General features: G+C 42.6%; 1 protein-coding gene across 6 annotated transcripts in view; it reads right to left on the reverse strand.

Annotated features, from left to right (window-relative positions):
* ANKRD26 (ankyrin repeat domain containing 26) overlaps positions 1–17,046 on the reverse strand; it is a 198,269-nt gene that overhangs the window by 100,609 nt on the left and 80,614 nt on the right. For 5 of the 6 annotated variants that reach the window (XM_061640078.1, XM_061640076.1, XM_061640075.1 and 2 more), the window contains 3 exons: positions 11,438–11,654; positions 9,893–10,076; positions 4,778–4,921 (listed from right to left, as the gene is read on the reverse strand). In XM_061640078.1, coding sequence (XP_061496062.1) covers positions 4,778–4,921; positions 9,893–10,076; positions 11,438–11,654 — 545 coding nt within the window. The remainder of the gene's footprint in view (positions 1–4,777; positions 4,922–9,892; positions 10,077–11,437; positions 11,655–17,046) is intronic. The other variant, XM_061640074.1, reaches the window with a different exon arrangement.

The raw sequence follows: 17,046 nt of genomic DNA on the forward strand, positions 1-17,046 counted from the left end.
ACTCTGTCTGCCGTTCAGACCAGCAACTTACTCCCGTGTAATGCGCTGTGGATCTGGGCCCATAACCCCTGTTGATGTGTATGCTATTTCATGCAACAATGCACACACGTCAACACAGGTTGCTCTATTGTTGCCTTGAGCAAACTGGAGCTATGAGCTGAGGCTCATGAGGCAATCAATATGCCTTCACTACACTGAGGCCCCCTAGAGAAGTCACCACATTATTCTACTGTTACCCTGGAAATGGCCTGCTGGTGTTCAGGCCTAGGGAAAAAAGGGAATCAGGTCTCTTAGAAATATTGAACCTGCTATTCCAGTGTCTCTCATAAAGAAAGGCGGGAAAGCTTTCCAACCGATGACCATCACATATCTCTGCCCAACAGTTCTGAACAGAAAGCTAGGCCCTTTCCACAGTCACAAGACATGCTAGGATCAAGTGGCAACAGAGGCACCATAAAAAAGGTGGGAAAAAACTCCTTACGAAAGGACTATGCCATATCCCTGCCCAAGGGCTTTGAATGGAAAGCTAGGCCCTTTCTGCCATCACTGGATAGACTGGACCATAAAAATGGTGGGAATCTCCTCAGGTACCATAAAAATGGCAGGAAAAGTCCTCGGCAAAGGGCTATGTCATATCTCTGTCCAAGAGCTCTAACAATAAAGTTAGGCCCTTTCCAGTCACTGGACAGACTAGGACCGTAAAAATGGCAGGAAACCTCTTCAGGAGAGCCCTACACCATATCTCTGCCCAAGGATTCTGCTTAGCAGGGCTAGGCCCTTTCCTCAGGGTTCTGAGTGGAAAGCTAAGCCCTTTCCACAGTCACTGGACAAGCTAGGACCCAAAACGCAGCAGAGAGTGATAAAGAGCTGCCCATTTCTCTCACCACAAGCAACATCCACACTGAACATTGCTGTTCTGGTGCAATTTCTGAGAAGGAATACTTGGAAGGTATTGGCTGCCTTGCCTACCTTAGGGCCTGAGAAAACCAAGTACTGTTCACGCAAGGTGAAGCCCAAATTGCAGGTCAAGATTCCTCCCAGTGGAGTTCCTTCTGACATGGGCCATCAAAAGTATGAAACTGATGGCCACTGAGATGGCTGCAGCTGCGTATTACTGCGCTGTACCTCAATAATGATATCCATAAAAACAGCCCAGGATGGCCCAGCCATGGTTACACGCCTACAGTGAAAGGCAGCAGTACCAGGCATTATATAGAGAAATTCCTGATTAATCAACACCCACACAGGTAGAGGGGTGCAGTGGATTAGCGAAACCAAAAATAACACCATACAGTAGAGGGGAGCGGTTTGACCTCTAAATGCAGCCAAGGGCAAAAAATAGCAAGGGCAAAATCACCACACACAGTAGAGGAGAGCAGTTTGAGCTCTAAAAGCAGCCAAGAGCAAAATCACCACACCTCAGGAGAAAAAAGGTAGGCAAGCAAGACCTGTTGAGCCCTTGCTGGATGGGGGGGTAACCTGTTGCAACTGGCCTGACCCGTGAACAGGCTGCTGTTCTACAACTGAAGCATGGCTTGACTGGCCATACCCCATTACTACCACCTCCTCAACAGAGAGTGGGGTCCTTGCTCCCCATACACACGGCATCAAATATAGGGGATCTGGAAAAGGCAATTTGTCAGATGTAGCAGCTCCGAAATGGCGGGCTGCTTCGAACAGATGGGTGCTGCCATTCTACTCCTTCCTGCAACGATGGGCACTGGTGCTTCCCTGAACCCCCGAGATCTTAGGGACACCTCCATGGACTCACCTACTGGGGATAGCGCAGAGCCCCTTGATGAAGTCCCTTCAGTGGGATCATCAGCGTCCAGTTTGGGTGCCTGCCGCATAATGGCATGAATCAGTAGCAGCTGGGTGCTGACTGCGGCTACTGCCAAGTGCTGCCCAAAGCTATTAAAATGCCTTTCCTTTGAAGGCTGCCCATGGCTGGATGCTGACTCCGGCTAACGCCGAGTGCTGGCCAAGGCTCTTAAAATGCCTTTTCTTTGAAGGTTGCCCGCAGCTGGATGCTGACTGCGGCTACTGCCGAGTGCTGCCCGAGGCTCTTAAAATGTCTTTTCTTTGAAGGCTGCCCGTTTTTGGCGATTGAGTCTGCATGCCTGCTTCCAACAGTCCCATAGTGGGGGCTACCGCTCCCCTTCAGGATAAAAACGTGGCATTTTGTTCCAACTGTCCCATAGCGGGGGCTACTGCTCACCTTCGGCATAAAAACGTGGCATTTTGTTCCAACTGTCCCATAGCGGGAGCTACTCCTCCTCTTCGGGATAAAAATGGGACATTTTGTTCCAACTGTCCCATAGCGGGATAAAGACGTGGCATTCTGTGCCTCAGAGTGTTGACTAATGGTGGGGGCTACTGCTCCCCTATCAGTGCAGGGATGGACGATGGAGGGGGCTACTGTTCCCCTGTCATCAGTTATAGCGGTTGAATTTCCCTTAGGGCGACAAGAAGCTACTGCTTCCTTATGTCTGGCTGTGGCAGGGGCATCTTCTGCCTGAGTTCACAAGGACAGATCCACGGAGGCTACCGCCTCCCTATGCCTGGCCATGGCAGTGGCGGGAAAAGGTCCGTATCATCCAAAATGGCGGGCGCTGCTGAGGAGCCGTTCGCCAAAGCTCACCTCAGGTCTGAAACACTCACTTGCTGATAATAACTTCGCTGCTGCGGTCTTACCCGTGGATGGAAGGCTGACTGCCCCATAGCTAGAAGGGCCCGCTTGAGCCGTCTCATCAGAAACTGCAGTGGTTTGCGATGAGACTTCAGAGGGTGTTTCGAAGAGCAGGCACTGGTCCCGGCTACAGCTGAGCCGTGGCCCGGCTTTTTAAAATACTTTTTCTTTACAGCCTTCTCCATACCAAACTCTAACAATCATCATCTTTTTTTAAAAAAAACAGGACACGAATGGAAATAAAGAGGGGCATAGAGCAACTAAGGAACTAAGCGACAAAGGTAAGAACTAAGTACAAATAACACCAAACAGTACAGTAAAGAGAAATCTCACGAAAGGATGTACTCTGAGCTGAGACAGGAAACAAACTAAGCCTCAACAAGAGGGGAGGAGCAAAAGTATTTGCTGAAGCATTTCCTGTCTCTGAGCTGTAGGGGGAGCTACACTACCCGCTTGGAGACCTCTTGTCATCCATGAGAGAAAGAAAGCATATGCAGGTAAATGAATGGCTTTGTCTCTTCCATGGTGAAAATGGAAGTTAACTGAGCTGGTGAAACAGAGTGCTCCATGTAGCACCTCCCAAGCTAACTCCAGCAGTGCCTGCCATCTTCATTTGCCCAGTGTTCTGGACCCACAGTACAGCTTGAACAAATGAAGATGGTGGACGTAGCTGGAGCCAGTTTAGGAGATACATCTCTACGCTCAGTGCACCAGTAAAATGTTGTAGAAAAGGAAGGAAACCCTTTCAACACGCAGGAAATGGGGTAGGAGAGTTCAGGATGGTGAGAAAGGAGAAGAAAGACTAAACATTTTTACTAACCCTCTTTTTACTCACAAGAGGGATCAAGTAACTTCTGGGCCTTAGCAAAAAGTCTGTACTAAGCACCAATGTACTGATAAAGTCATATGTCGAAATTGTTTTTAAAACCTGGCTATATATTGTGGTGTTTTCTATAACTTCCATGTGAAATGTTATCTATGATCATGTTTCCACAGTTCATGCGAGACTTCTTAAAAAAACTCCACACAACTGTAACCAAAAGAGATACTTATGAGGTAGTCCAAAGACTTTTAAACCTTTACCCTCTTTTCTTTCTTTTTTTTAGTAGAGATATATCCTGCTTTTTGACTATACTGACTAACTTTTATAAAATACAAAAGAGACACCAAGAACCACATGTTCAAAAAATAAAATAAAACACCACCACCGGTGCAGGAGCTTGCACATTATGTTTCTTCCCAAACGGCCATTGCTGTAAGTTGGCTCTGTGGGGGGCAGGGCTGGGCAGTTCAAGTGGAGTAAGTTCTGATGTTATTTTTCCATGCCTACTTCACTCTCTTCGTCTTTCCCACAGGGCAGCTATCAACTTTAATAGGAATTAACTATCTGGAGCAGAACAGAAGCACAGTACTGCCTTGTAAGCTGCAAAGAGGGCTGCAAATCTCTTAAGAGCACTTGGATGTGATGACTTCCTGTCCCCTACACCGTCCTGGGGAAAGGAACATGGCCGCTCTAATAGCTCCATGGTGTCAGCCATGTTTTTTTTTGTGTATAATGCTCATATGAAAGAGGAAGAAAAAAATTAAAAGCCCTCAGACTATTTTGCGGAGGAAAGCAGTGAAGTGCAGATTTGGAGCAGGCCAAGGTGTGATCTGAACATTGGTCCAGGAGAGTCCTCTCTAGAATGTGAACCTCTCTGAATCCCCCCACCCCTGCATTCCCATCTGCTATGTACAGCAAAATCGCTTCTGTCATACATCTGGCTCAACTAAAGCCTATACACAAAGAATACAATGCACATCCTTACCCCTCAAATTCAAGGGATAAGTGTGACAGATGCATGTCTTTAAATGTATCCAAAAGCCTTAACTAGACCGTATTTAGTCATTTGATACATATTTATGAGTGTAAGAACGCATATTCACATATTAGAAATTTGCTGCAAGAAATTCCAGTGCATCATAAGTGAATCCACAGCAAAAATTAACTGATCCTTAAGTTTATGGAGGTGTTCTGTGCTACTGCATTTGGGAAAAATATTTGTGCTGAACACTTCTATACTTTTAAGCAATTAACAAGATGGATACCTCTGGTTGTATAGTTGCTGTTTTTTTCAATTCTGTTAATTCCTTCTGCCTCCAGAGCTGGGTATTCAAAATACTCTCTTGCAGAGCTCTAGCATTCTGTTCCTGAGAAAGCTGACGCTGTGCTTCATTGCGTTCTTCTTCAATCTACAAAAATGCATTAAAAGATATCTAAAAGAACAATATGCTATTCATTTTTTCAACAATTAGAATTCAGAGCCTCAATAGGTATATGGAGTTCCAGTGTAGGTCAGAGCTTCCCCATTCACTTCAATGACAAACATTGTTTTGTGCAAAAGAAATAGGGATAAGAATGCAGTTATCCTCAGTTACGCAGATGTGAAAGTTCCTCATTAGAAAACTTTTAGTAAAACTGAAGCCACTGCACTATTGGATTTAAGCTATTGTACAGAATGCTTAATAGCTTTTCCAGATTTTCCCCCCGTTTCTGGGATAAACAGAGATTAGGATGAAGCTCTAATTTTCACATATTTTCAAGACAGTATTAGTTTCACACCTTTGAAGCATCTTCTTTTCTTTGACAAAATAAAACTTCCAAGCTGATACTATTGTGGTAGGAAAATAAAGAATATCAGATTATCTTTTTTCAAAATATGTATATTGTGAAAAGAAATATTTCCAGAGCTTGCATGTTAATTTTGAATTTGTCAAATGCTAGAACAAGCTTACCATTTGTCGAACAGCCTTCACAAAAGGCCTTGTATCTCTTGAGGTGTTTTCTTGAAACCCAGATCTAATGTATTTGATGGGAAACTGATCTTCTCTAAAGGGTTTTCTCTCACAGGAGGAACAGAAAATGAAAGACTAGGAAGCAAACTTCCTTGAAAACTACTAGATGTAATTTTTCCGCCCATCATGTTGTAAGTGCTAGAGCTGCCCAGGGGAGGACTACAGAATGAAGAAATGAACTCTTGATTAGGCTGGCCAGTTTTCTTCATTCTATTCAAATCAGAATATGGATGGTAGGTTGCACCAGCCTCCATAGCTTCTAGATAAAAATACCTCTACATATTTGGAATACTGGTAATTTCCAATTTTGAGTAATCTGATTTAATAGATGCCCAAACATTTTTAAGTTCTCAATATTTTACATTTTCCCATCCTACAAAAACATTTTGTTCAGTTTAACACAACATCTAGAAGTATAAAACATTCAAGCTATTTGTGAAAGGAAATTCATACTCAAGGTATCAAGCAAATATGAAGTAAAAAGCCCTTAAGTATGCTGCTTCTTCAGTATCAAAAAAGAAACTTATAGGAAAAAATTAATTTTGAACTCAAACAAGGAGCATCCCACTGGTGTTCTAAACAGTGTAAACATTAAAATATGGATCAGGATCAGTACTGTAAAGCTCTCTATTACAGAACTATCACAGCTACACCTCCTTTCGTCTGCACTTCAGTTGACATCACAAAGCTTTTCTAGTTAACTATGAGGTCACAAAATGGTAAGAGATCTGGTCAAGCAAAACGTGCTTACTGATAATCAGTTATTTATTAACCTTACCTAAAGTTAGAGAATTTAAAATTTACATCTGGTTTTCAATCAGATTAGTGTTTAGCAGATAAAACACTGATATAAAATAGTCTGTGAGCAGTCTGCCTTGTATTGTCCTTTCTGTGCCTTTTGAAGGCACATTTATTCATTCAGGCCTTTGGTAGAACCTAAGGCAGTAAGACTATATTTGGAGTATTGACTAATGTAAGAGATGTTGCATGACATTTTAAGCTCATATGTATTTTTATTTTATATGGTTCTATATTTTGCTGTATGTTACCCTGAGAACATTGGTTGAAAGGTAAGAGAATTAGATGTATTCCTTTCACTTTGCTTGCTCCCAATTCCTTTGTATTCCAGGTGATGGACTCTTATAAATTTGCCTGGATGAAAGTGAGAAAGCCAAACATATTGCAAGTGTATGGGGTGCCTGCCCCCCCAGTTGTTGGTTATGCAATGTAATTCTAAGAATGTGATGCCTTATTTGGACTCACTATTCCTAAATAAGAGAAACCTTTTTCCTTGGCAGACTTGAATGCCTTACCCTCTTAGGTTTTAGAGGACAGATATAATAACGTTTCTGTAAATGATAGATACTGTCCTTGAAGAAGGAGGCTCAGTTTCATGTTTTTAAACTCATTGTTTATCAATGGGCTAGAGAAACTGTGATATACCCCATTACCCATTCCTTCCCAGGTTGCTCTTCAAAGTCTCTGTTGATCATTTTACTCGAGGATTCCAATTTTTAATTACAGAACAAGTAGCAAAACCCCAAATTTAAACAACATTGCTATAACAATCTATGATAGGTTTTTCATTTCACATCTATCTTTTTACAATCTTGCATAGTTTATATTTTGTAACCTTTACTTTATTTGTGGTCAGTGATCAAAAATGAATTATATTTTATTTGACATAAAACAGTCCGTTCTTTTAAAGTACTAATTTATAAGAACAGTAATAAACTCAGAATTACAAGAGTTTTTTTTTAAAAAAAGAAAGAAAACTGCTGTTTTCTAAAGGATTCTGATTCCTTCTAGAAGTTTGGAAGTGTGCCAAATCAAATCACACTGAGGCCCCAAAGAAATGCAGTAGACATGGTGACAATCTTGAGTCCCAGGGACCACTGGACTTTATCACTGTAACAAAATAACTTCTCTGTGTGCTCAATGCTGCCTTCCTGAATCCTTTGTTTCTGTTCAAAGACACCTTTGGTAAAAAACCAACAGGATGTAGATAGATTTCAATAGAATCCCTCAGATTATTTTTATTCATTATTTTGATTTAACTGTCGTAAGCCACCCCAAATAATGTCAATACATTAGAAGAGATGGGTATAGGTTTTCCAAACAAATAAATAAACCTAGGCATTGTGGCTTAATTGCAAGTGGAGAACCTGAAGAGAACTGTTAGGGCAGAGGTGGAGAACTTGCGGCTTTCCAGATATTGCTGGATTGTAAGACAATTGGCCATGAAAGCTGGTACTTATGGGAGCTGGAGTCCAACAACATCTGGAATACCATGGATTCCCAAACCTGTGCTACTTTCTCGTAAGTAAATGTCACCAACTATGTGCTGCCCTGGACTCCTACTGGGACGAAGGGCGGGATATAAACAAACAAACAAACAAACAAACAAACAAACAAACAAACAAACAAACAAACAAACAAACAAACAAACAAACAAACAAACAAACAAACAAACAAACAAACAAACTCTGACTTGTGAAGGAATGGGAACAAAGTCTCACTGCTGCATGTTGCCTAATGATGCAGTTTTTAAAAAGATAGATCAACATTTTTAAAAGTTAGACCAACATTCTTGAGTACATAGCATATTAGCATAGTCAAATAACAGGAAAATCAACTGAGTAGCCAACTGACAATAATTGACCAGCATCCCAGACAATGCTGTATTATGGTGTGGGGAGAGGGGCCCTTATTGAAATCCATAAGCTCTATTTCCTTCCTGACCTCCAATTTCAGCACCTTCTACTAGTCCTCATAAGCCACAGTCCCTACTCCTACTCTGATTCAGCTGTGCTGCAATGGGATAACTAAGCCAACTTTCTCATGAGCATTATTTCTTGGTACCTGTTACAAAAAAGCAAAACTTTGGAAAACTTTTTTATTATTCATAAGTTTGTGAGATGTGGATTCAAGAAAAGGAGAGCCCATCTCTCCCTTCCATGCTGAGCTCACTAAACAGAAAATCTTCCACGAAAGTATTATCTGGCATATAGGACGAATGCCCCAGGTTGTCAGCAATGCACAGTGGATTATTTCTTTCATTAATCAAACACTTTTTGACAAGTGGAACTCGTCTGCCTCCCCTCTGCAACAAAATAACATCCATAGGAGACTTATCTTGTTTTGTGCAGGAATATATTCTCAATACCCCTTTAACTTCACATTACTTTCTCAGAATTTTGTTTCCTGATTTTATCCATTCTAGGTCTTTACAAAGCAGAGGTCAGGTAGACCAAAGCATTTCTTCTGTAGCTAACTTCTGTGCCTGCCCCAACAAGACCTCCAGGCAGAATCCATCCATCCATCCTGTGTGCGAGTCCCACTGAGTTAAGCTATGGCACGGCATTGCTTAATAGAAGACTCAGGAGATTCCAAGAATGTTGTGTTCTTGGAGCCAGGGTTCCTTTGGATCCTGATACTGCCAAAGTCAGCAAAGTTGTTTCCATTCTGCTGGAACAGAAATTGTATCTACATTGTAAGGCAGCTGGAAGTCTTGGGGTGTGTCTGAAACTGACTGACTGACGGTAAGAAGTATCTGACAACACAAATAGCATGGTGTACAAGGAGGCAAGCAGCCAACTAGTTAGAGATCCTGCCTGGGATCCACATGTTTGTGAACCAGCCAGCACATAGACAAATATGGTGGAGAGATTGAGGCAGGAGGTATGGCAGCAAATTACACTACCTCTGGAGACTTTTAACACAGGAACTAAAGAGGAGCATTACGAAAGATTGGTAGGGGGAGCTGTATTTCAAGCAGTGATCTCAGACCAAATTTAATAAATATCAAATGTTGTTCAGAAAGAATTTGTTTCTATGATAGCAACCCTTACATTTACTCAAAAGTAAATCTTATTGAAATAAATGGCACTTCCTTCTGAAAAAATATAGTTAGGATCACACTGTAAGTCAATTTATGTTGGAATCTGAGGTACTGAAATCAGAGAGATTTCAGCTTCATACCTTCTGGCTTCATACCAGAAAAAATTGATATCTCTGTTCTTATTCCTAAGCAACCAAAGATAAAATGAAAGCTCAATAGCTTATTTGATAGCCCAAATAAATGTTTACCACAAATCTTGGTTACTAATAAAGTTTTCAATACCTTCATACGCACTTTTACGTTACCTTAATTTACCTTACTTTAATTAATTTACTTTAATTCTCCATTGCCTTCTCCCCACTCCCCTTCAGTTAGCCAGAGGTCTCCAGGATGGTGTCCTAGACTGTTTAATTCTACCCACTTCATTATCTCCTGCTGCCACCCATCCTGTTGTTCCTCTGCTGGCTGATGAAAGGTGTCCAGGATAATGACAAAACACAGTTTTATAATTTTAAATTTAATCTAACCTGTTTCAGGTGGTTTTTCAGCGTTCTCAACTCCATTTCCAGATTTCTTAGCATTAACTCAAGCTGTTGTTTTTCTTCCATCTGTTTACAGTACTGCTGCTCTTTCTGCCTTAACTGTTCTTGGCTTTCCTCGTACAACCTTTCTGCACCCATCTTTTTTTCTTCTTCTTGTTTCAAAGAAAATCTGGGATTTAACAATTTTTAAAATATGTTTAAAAAACATATAGGTAAAGATTTAATGTTTGGTTAAAATATCTCCATAAAACATGTTTCAGGCTATATGTAGTGAGGGGACTGTGATTGTTTGCCCTACTCACTGTGCACTGAACTATCAGGTTTGCACAGGAGACTTTGTCCACATGTTCCAGCCCACATGATCTGTACAATATAAAACTGGAATGTGCAAATTGCAACATTTGGCTTACACATTTGGCCTTTCAGTACATAGGCCTCTGTAGAAATGTGACAACATGCAGACGCTGAGGATGAGGCAGGTGCGCTAGAGAAACTGATGGAACAGACAAGCATAATGCTGATTGACCTAAGCATGTATAGTCTCCAGATAGGGCTATAGTTGTCACATTGGAAATGTATCAGAAACCAGAGGCTAGTAGCTGATCTAAGCGTAATTTAGTTAGATGGATTTAGCATGATTGAGTTTCATAATCTCTGCAGACAGTTGGTAAGTGTTTATTCTAAAATTACCATCTTTACATATAAAGTGTATCTAAAGCCTTGAAATATATTGATATATGGACACTGAAATAACAATAGTTAAAATGCAACCAAGTTAATTTTCTTTTTTGTTGCCTACTAATTTCTAATCCATACACACGGTTCATTCCCAAAATTTCAAGTTTTCCTTTTTATTTGAATGGGCTATGGAGCTGCATGGCCCTAACAGATAACCAAACACAAACCTATGATAATTCTATGATATCCTGTTTCACTCTAAGATAAATAATTTGCCTGAGGGAATTAGGATATTCTAATCAAACCTTTCTGTTCACCAATTTTCACTTAGTCCTAGAAACTGTCCAGATGTTTACAGCAAAAATATCTAATGAATCTGATTCAGCATCCTGGTCACATTTTGTTTTTGATTATCAAGTAAAAGCTTTATTCGGGATGACATCAGCCTATAGAGGCCCTCGGTGACAGTGGTACTACTGCCACTGCCACCACAGGCTTAAATAAGCCTGGCTGCATTACAGATTAGAACTCTCTATGCAGATGCCTGCTATAACCCAAGATAGCGGGAGGTGTGTTGACACCCCCGCCATCTTGGATTATAGTAAGCATACATGGAGTGTGCTGACACAGCACTGCAGAAAGTTGTGTGGCCAGCCCACGCCAGTAGCAGAGAGGGAACCTGGGAGGGTGGCTGCCGCTCCATGATCCACATCAGTGCCCAACCTGCAGGCCTGCTGGCACCAGATGTGGTTTTATTAGAACTTGTTAATTGTTTATACACACACACACAAGCAAATTATTGAAGTGTCAAAATAAAAAAGGTTTTACTAGAAGATTTATTTAACAGCTTACTTGAGACTGCTGATAATACTTTCCCGCTCAACTTTTTGATGATCCAGTGTGGATTTCATTTCTCTCATATCTTCCAGTATTCTCTGCTGCTCTTTTTTCTCATTCTCATTTTTTTTTACTTTTTCTTGGAGATGAATAGAATGTCCCCTTTCATGTTCTATCAAGCTTTCATATTCATGAAAGATATTTTGAATTTTCAGAAGACTCACAGAATCTGCTTTGGAAAAACACTGTAGCATTAACTTATTCATTCAAAAATGTAATTCCTAATAACAACCAAACAGAGCTATGTATGCCATTTATTTTACATGTGGAAAAATCAACGTACTGATTCACCTCTTGAAGTGTGATCCAGACGTGGAATTCCTGTCAAGTTCAGGGTTCCCAGTTCACTGCAGCATTGAGGGCAGTGCTATACAGGCATTATAGATGTGTTTGACTTGTTCTGTACTCAGCAGTAATCCTTGTACACAGAAATTCTACAGAATTTTGGGACAGCTTTTATGCATGCGTTAAAACAAAATGTTTATGCATGTGTTAACATTAGAGTTATTTTGACATACAATTAATGGCCCTGCCACACATTAAAATATAAGCAGATGCTACTTAAATATTTAGTGTGACGTAGCTGAATGTCTTTTTTTCAGAGCATGTTGACAGCAAGATTTCTTCACCATAGCTTTCTTTAGAAGACAACCATGAATCATGAATTTGGAGGACAATCATGAACAGCTGACCAAAGAGCAACTATAATCTGGCCAAAGACCAACTGGAGTAAGAAACGGCATTTGTAAGTGTGGCAAATATAAAGAGACTAGAGAATTTCTATTCTGAGTTGTGATTCCCTTTTCCATTCTCTCCTGATTTTCCATGTGCCACGGTGTCTTGTTTCCCTGCATGCTGCACTGTATACTCCCCTTACTATCCTTTGTCTCTAAATACTGACACATCTACACTAAAACTGCTGCATGGTAAATCAGTTGTGGTGTATGTGGAGGGGTCGAGTCATCCTCCGAACACCAGCATCACTCATGCTCACTTGGATGGGGCTGGGCTGCGCAAGGTAGCAGTGAGGTAGAGACTGCCAAAGTGCTGCCACCAATCTGGCAATCCCACATAACCTGAATCTTGCCTCTACCCTGTCCCAGCCTCATTCAGGTAAACTGGAGTGACGACAGCTATGTTTGCTTAAATTTGGGATTGCTAACCCACCCTTTAATATCTTTTGCTGCCTCACTTTGATATGCTATCCCCAGGTGCCTTATTATTTCACCAAAAATATTTCACAGAGATTGGATGAAATTAATTTTTTCTTGAGTCTTTCATTCCTGTTACCAGGAATAAAAGATATGTTTGCAATATATTAATGGGAGCACCAGAAGCTGCCTTATATCGTCTGACCATTGATCCATGTAGCTCAGTATTGTCTACACTGACTTGCAGCAGCTCCCCAGGATTTGAGACAGGGTTCTCTCCTAGCCATACCTGGAAATTCTGGGGACTGAACTAGGAGCTTCTGCATGCAAAGGAGATGCTCTACCACTGAGCTATGGCCCTTCCCAGTAGTTTTCATTTTTACCATGGCAATTTCCACTAAACATGATAAATTCAGTTTAGACTATCTAAATTCAAATACTGCCTAGACTTTTATTAATGGTTCAATGTTATATTTAATTGGAAAATGGAAATGGACTGCCTTCAAGTCGATCCTGACTTATGGCGACCCTATGAATAGCGTTTTCATGGTAAGCGGTATCCAGAGGGGGTTTACCATTGCCTCCCTCTGAGGCTAGTCATCCCCAGTTGGTTAGGGCCTGCTCAGCTTGCCACAGCTGCACAAGCCAGCTCCTTCCTTGTCTGCAACTGCCAGCTGGGGGGCAACTGGGCTCCTTGGGACTATGCAGCTTGCCCACGGCTGCACAGGTGGCAGGGCACGTAACCCCTGAGCCACTCCCTGTGGGGGTGATCTTTACCTGGCCCTTTACACCCAGGAGACACAAGCGGGGATTTGAACTCACAGATTGTGGACTCCCAGCCAGGCTCTCCTCCCCACTGTGCTATGCCAGCTACTATTATATTTAATTAACCTATCAGTAACATCTGACAGTTTTCATTCTCAAATATCTTACAGCAGGAGTGGGTAGACTTCAGACTTGTGGAATCTACTTAGAGTTCTAGTAAAAACAACAACAAAACCCAGAGATTCACCAGCCAGTGCCTGCCATAAAAGCTATACATTTGTTTATTTATTAAGATCTATCATCCATCATGAATAGTCACAGGGCTGTTTAGAATAACAAAAAAGGCAGTACAAAACATGATACATAATAAGCAAGGGACTGGGCCAAGGGACTGCCAGGACATCCTGTAGCTCCACTCCATGACTCCGGAACAGAGAAAAGAATTGCTGCATCTGATGATTGTCCTTGGAGGAGAATAGGTTCAGTTTGAAGTTGCCGAACTTTGCTTGAAGGGACTGGAACACCTTCACGTTGAGTGCCCATTCGCCTGGGAAGAGCCACTGTTGGCTCGGTCCTGAATGTATTCTGACGTGACCGACGACATGTGCTGTTCCACCCACAACAGCATTGCAATCACCTTGGAGTTCAGAGCCCTTGCGCGGGTACTCCCCTTTTTGTTCAAATGGGCCAGAGTTGTCGTGTTGTTGGTGCATATGAGAACATCTGGCAAGCTGATGGTGGCCGCAAAGTGGCAGAGGGCCAGATGTGCTGCCCGTAGTTCCAGCCAGTTGATGCTTCTGCCCGCCTCCAATGGTGACTAGCGACCCTGCACATAGTGATCCTGGCAATGAGCTCCCCTGCCCTGGAGACTTCCGTTGGTTGTAATGACTGATTGAGGTGGATCCTGCAGAGGTACTCCCCTTTCCAGGTTCCTTGCCGCCATCCACCAAGAAAGGGACTGTTTGATCTGCTGGGAGAGAAGGACATAACGGTGGTTGCGGTGTGCAATGTCGTCTTGATAACGGAGAAGCAGCCTTTGAAGTGGCCAAGAGTGCAAGTGAGCCCAGGGAGTAATCCCTATTGCCGATGCCATCATACCAAGCAGCTTCACAAGCATCATGACATCTGCTGACTGAACTTGTGACAAAGTGAGGGCTAAGGAAGAGATCTTCTGAATTCTTTCCGGTGACAGGCAGATGAACTGTTATGCTGTGTCCAGTCTCGCTCCTAACTGCTGAGAAGGATTTAGGTGACTTTTTTGAGAATTCACCAAGAAGCCGTGATCCTTCAGGTGTGCCAGCATCATCTGGACATCTTCTTGAGCTCGATAAACGGAACTGGAGTGAATCAGAAGATCGTCTAAGTAAGGATATATGTGCAGACCTTGCAGTCCGAGACCAGCCAACAACATCACCATCACCATGGTAAAGAATCTTGGTGCTGAGGCAAGGCCAAATGGCAATGCTTTGTATTGAAAATGGCATCCACTGTAGTAGAAGCGGAACAGTCGCCGGTGCGATGGGAATATAGGGATATGCAGGTAGGCTTCCTTCAAGTCTACTGATGCGAGAAAGTCCTGGGGCTAGAGTGCTTCCCGTATAGATGTAAGAGTTTCCATCCTGAACTTCTGGTGGGTGACAAACTAATTTAAAAATTTGAGATCGAGTACTGTGCACCAGGATCCGTCTTTCTTCCCAATGAAGAAGACTGAGTAAATGGTGTTTCTTCATGGATGACAAGAGGTCTCCAAGCGGGTATTGTAGTTCTGCCTACAGGCCAGAGACAGGAAACGCCTCAGCAAACATTTGCTCCTCCCCTCGTGCTGAGGCTCAGTTCTTTTCTTGTAAAGCTCTAGATATCAGCCTCAAGTACCAACTCAGAATGGGAGAACATTTAACCAGAACATAAACAGAGAAAAAACAAGGTCAAATGACCTGAAAGATAAATTCCCAGAAAGGAGCCATGGCATCTTAACAAAGTTAGTCCCATCCACCACACGAATTACTATATGGGTGGGCCTTGGAGAACATTGTCATCCATGAAGAAACACCGTTTACAGTAAGAACAAACTGCTCCTTCTCTCATGGACGACAGAGGTCTCCAAGCGGGACGTACTACAGCTGCAGCCCTAGGGCAGGTCTAATGAGATAACACCTGTTGTAGGACCCTACAGCCAAATGAGGCCTCTGCCGAGGCTAAAAGGTCAATCTTGTAATGCTTCGTGAATGTACTGGGTATAGACCACGCTGCTGCCCTGCAAATGTCTAAAATGGGAGCATTTGTGGAGTAAGCTGCTGATGTGGCTGCAGATATAGTGGAATGTGCTGTAATGCGTAAAGGAGATGGAATATTAAGAGCCTCGTAGGCTAATGATATGTATGCCTTAATCCATCTAGCTATGGTGGCCGCTGTGACTTCTTCCCCATAGTGCCTGGGTGAAAAGATATAAACAGAGAGTCAGATTGCCTAAATGGTTTGGTTCTATTAATATAGACTTTAAGCACATGTTTAACGTCTAGAGAATGCCATGCCTTCTCCCTGGGGTGAGAAGGATCAGGGCAAAAAGAATGTATATTATTTCCTGGTTTCTGTGAAAACAGGTGTTGACCTTAGGGATGAAATCAGGTCTAGTGCACAGCACTACTCTGTCTTTGTGAAAGGTGCATAGGTGTTTTTGAACTGATGAAGCTTGCAGGTCAGACACGTCTTGCCAATGTGATGGCCACCAAAAAGGCCGTTTTGAAGGAGAGCATCTTTAGAGAGATAGTGCCTAATGGTTCGAACGGTTGTTTTTGAAGAGCAGTAAGAACTTGGTGTAAACTCCAGGTTGGAAAGCGATGGATAACCAGAGGACTAATAAGAGTGACGCCATGAAGGAACCGCTTTGCCTGAGAATGGGAAGCCAATGACACCGATCCTGGAGCTGATAATATGGAAGATAAAGCTGTCATCTGTCTTTTCAATGTGGCTCGGCGCAGACCCATCTGCAAACCTTCCTGAAGGAACAGCAACACATCCTGAATCGTCGTTTTCCCCAGATTGAATCCCCGCTTTGAGCACCGTGAGAAAACTTTCCATGTGCTCTGGTAGCTGTGAAGCGTGGAAGGCCTTCTTGCAGCCAAAATGGTGTCTACCACTGATACAGCCATGCCCGACCTTAGCATCCGTGACCGTTCAATTTCCAAGCAGCTAGACGGAGCCACTGCAGTTCCGGATGAAACAGCTGTCCCTGGTAAAGGAGATCCTGCCATATCGGGAGATGGAATGGTTGGGACTCGGACAACTGGATTATCTCTGAGAACCAGGGGCGTCTCAGCCAATATGGGGCTACCAGCACCACTCTGGCTCTTTCTAATCGTATCTTCTTTAGGACTCTGGATAGCAGCGGAGTCAGTGGAAAGGCATACACTCTGGGAGCTCCCAGAGTGCCCACTTGTTTGGCTTTGTGACTCATATAATGAGAGAAGAAATGGCGGAGCTGATGATTTGTGTTGGATGCAAAGAGAACTACCTTGCACCTGCTGAATCTTGCTTGCAACATATGAAACACCGTCTTGTTGAGAGCCCATTCTCCCGGAAACATCTGTTGCCAACTTAACTAGTCTGCTGCTATGTTTAGGTTGCCCTGAATGTATTCTGCCATGAGGA

Source organism: Rhineura floridana, chromosome 8 (assembly GCF_030035675.1).
Source record: "Rhineura floridana isolate rRhiFlo1 chromosome 8, rRhiFlo1.hap2, whole genome shotgun sequence".
NCBI classification, from domain to species: Eukaryota; Metazoa; Chordata; class Lepidosauria; order Squamata; family Rhineuridae; genus Rhineura; species Rhineura floridana.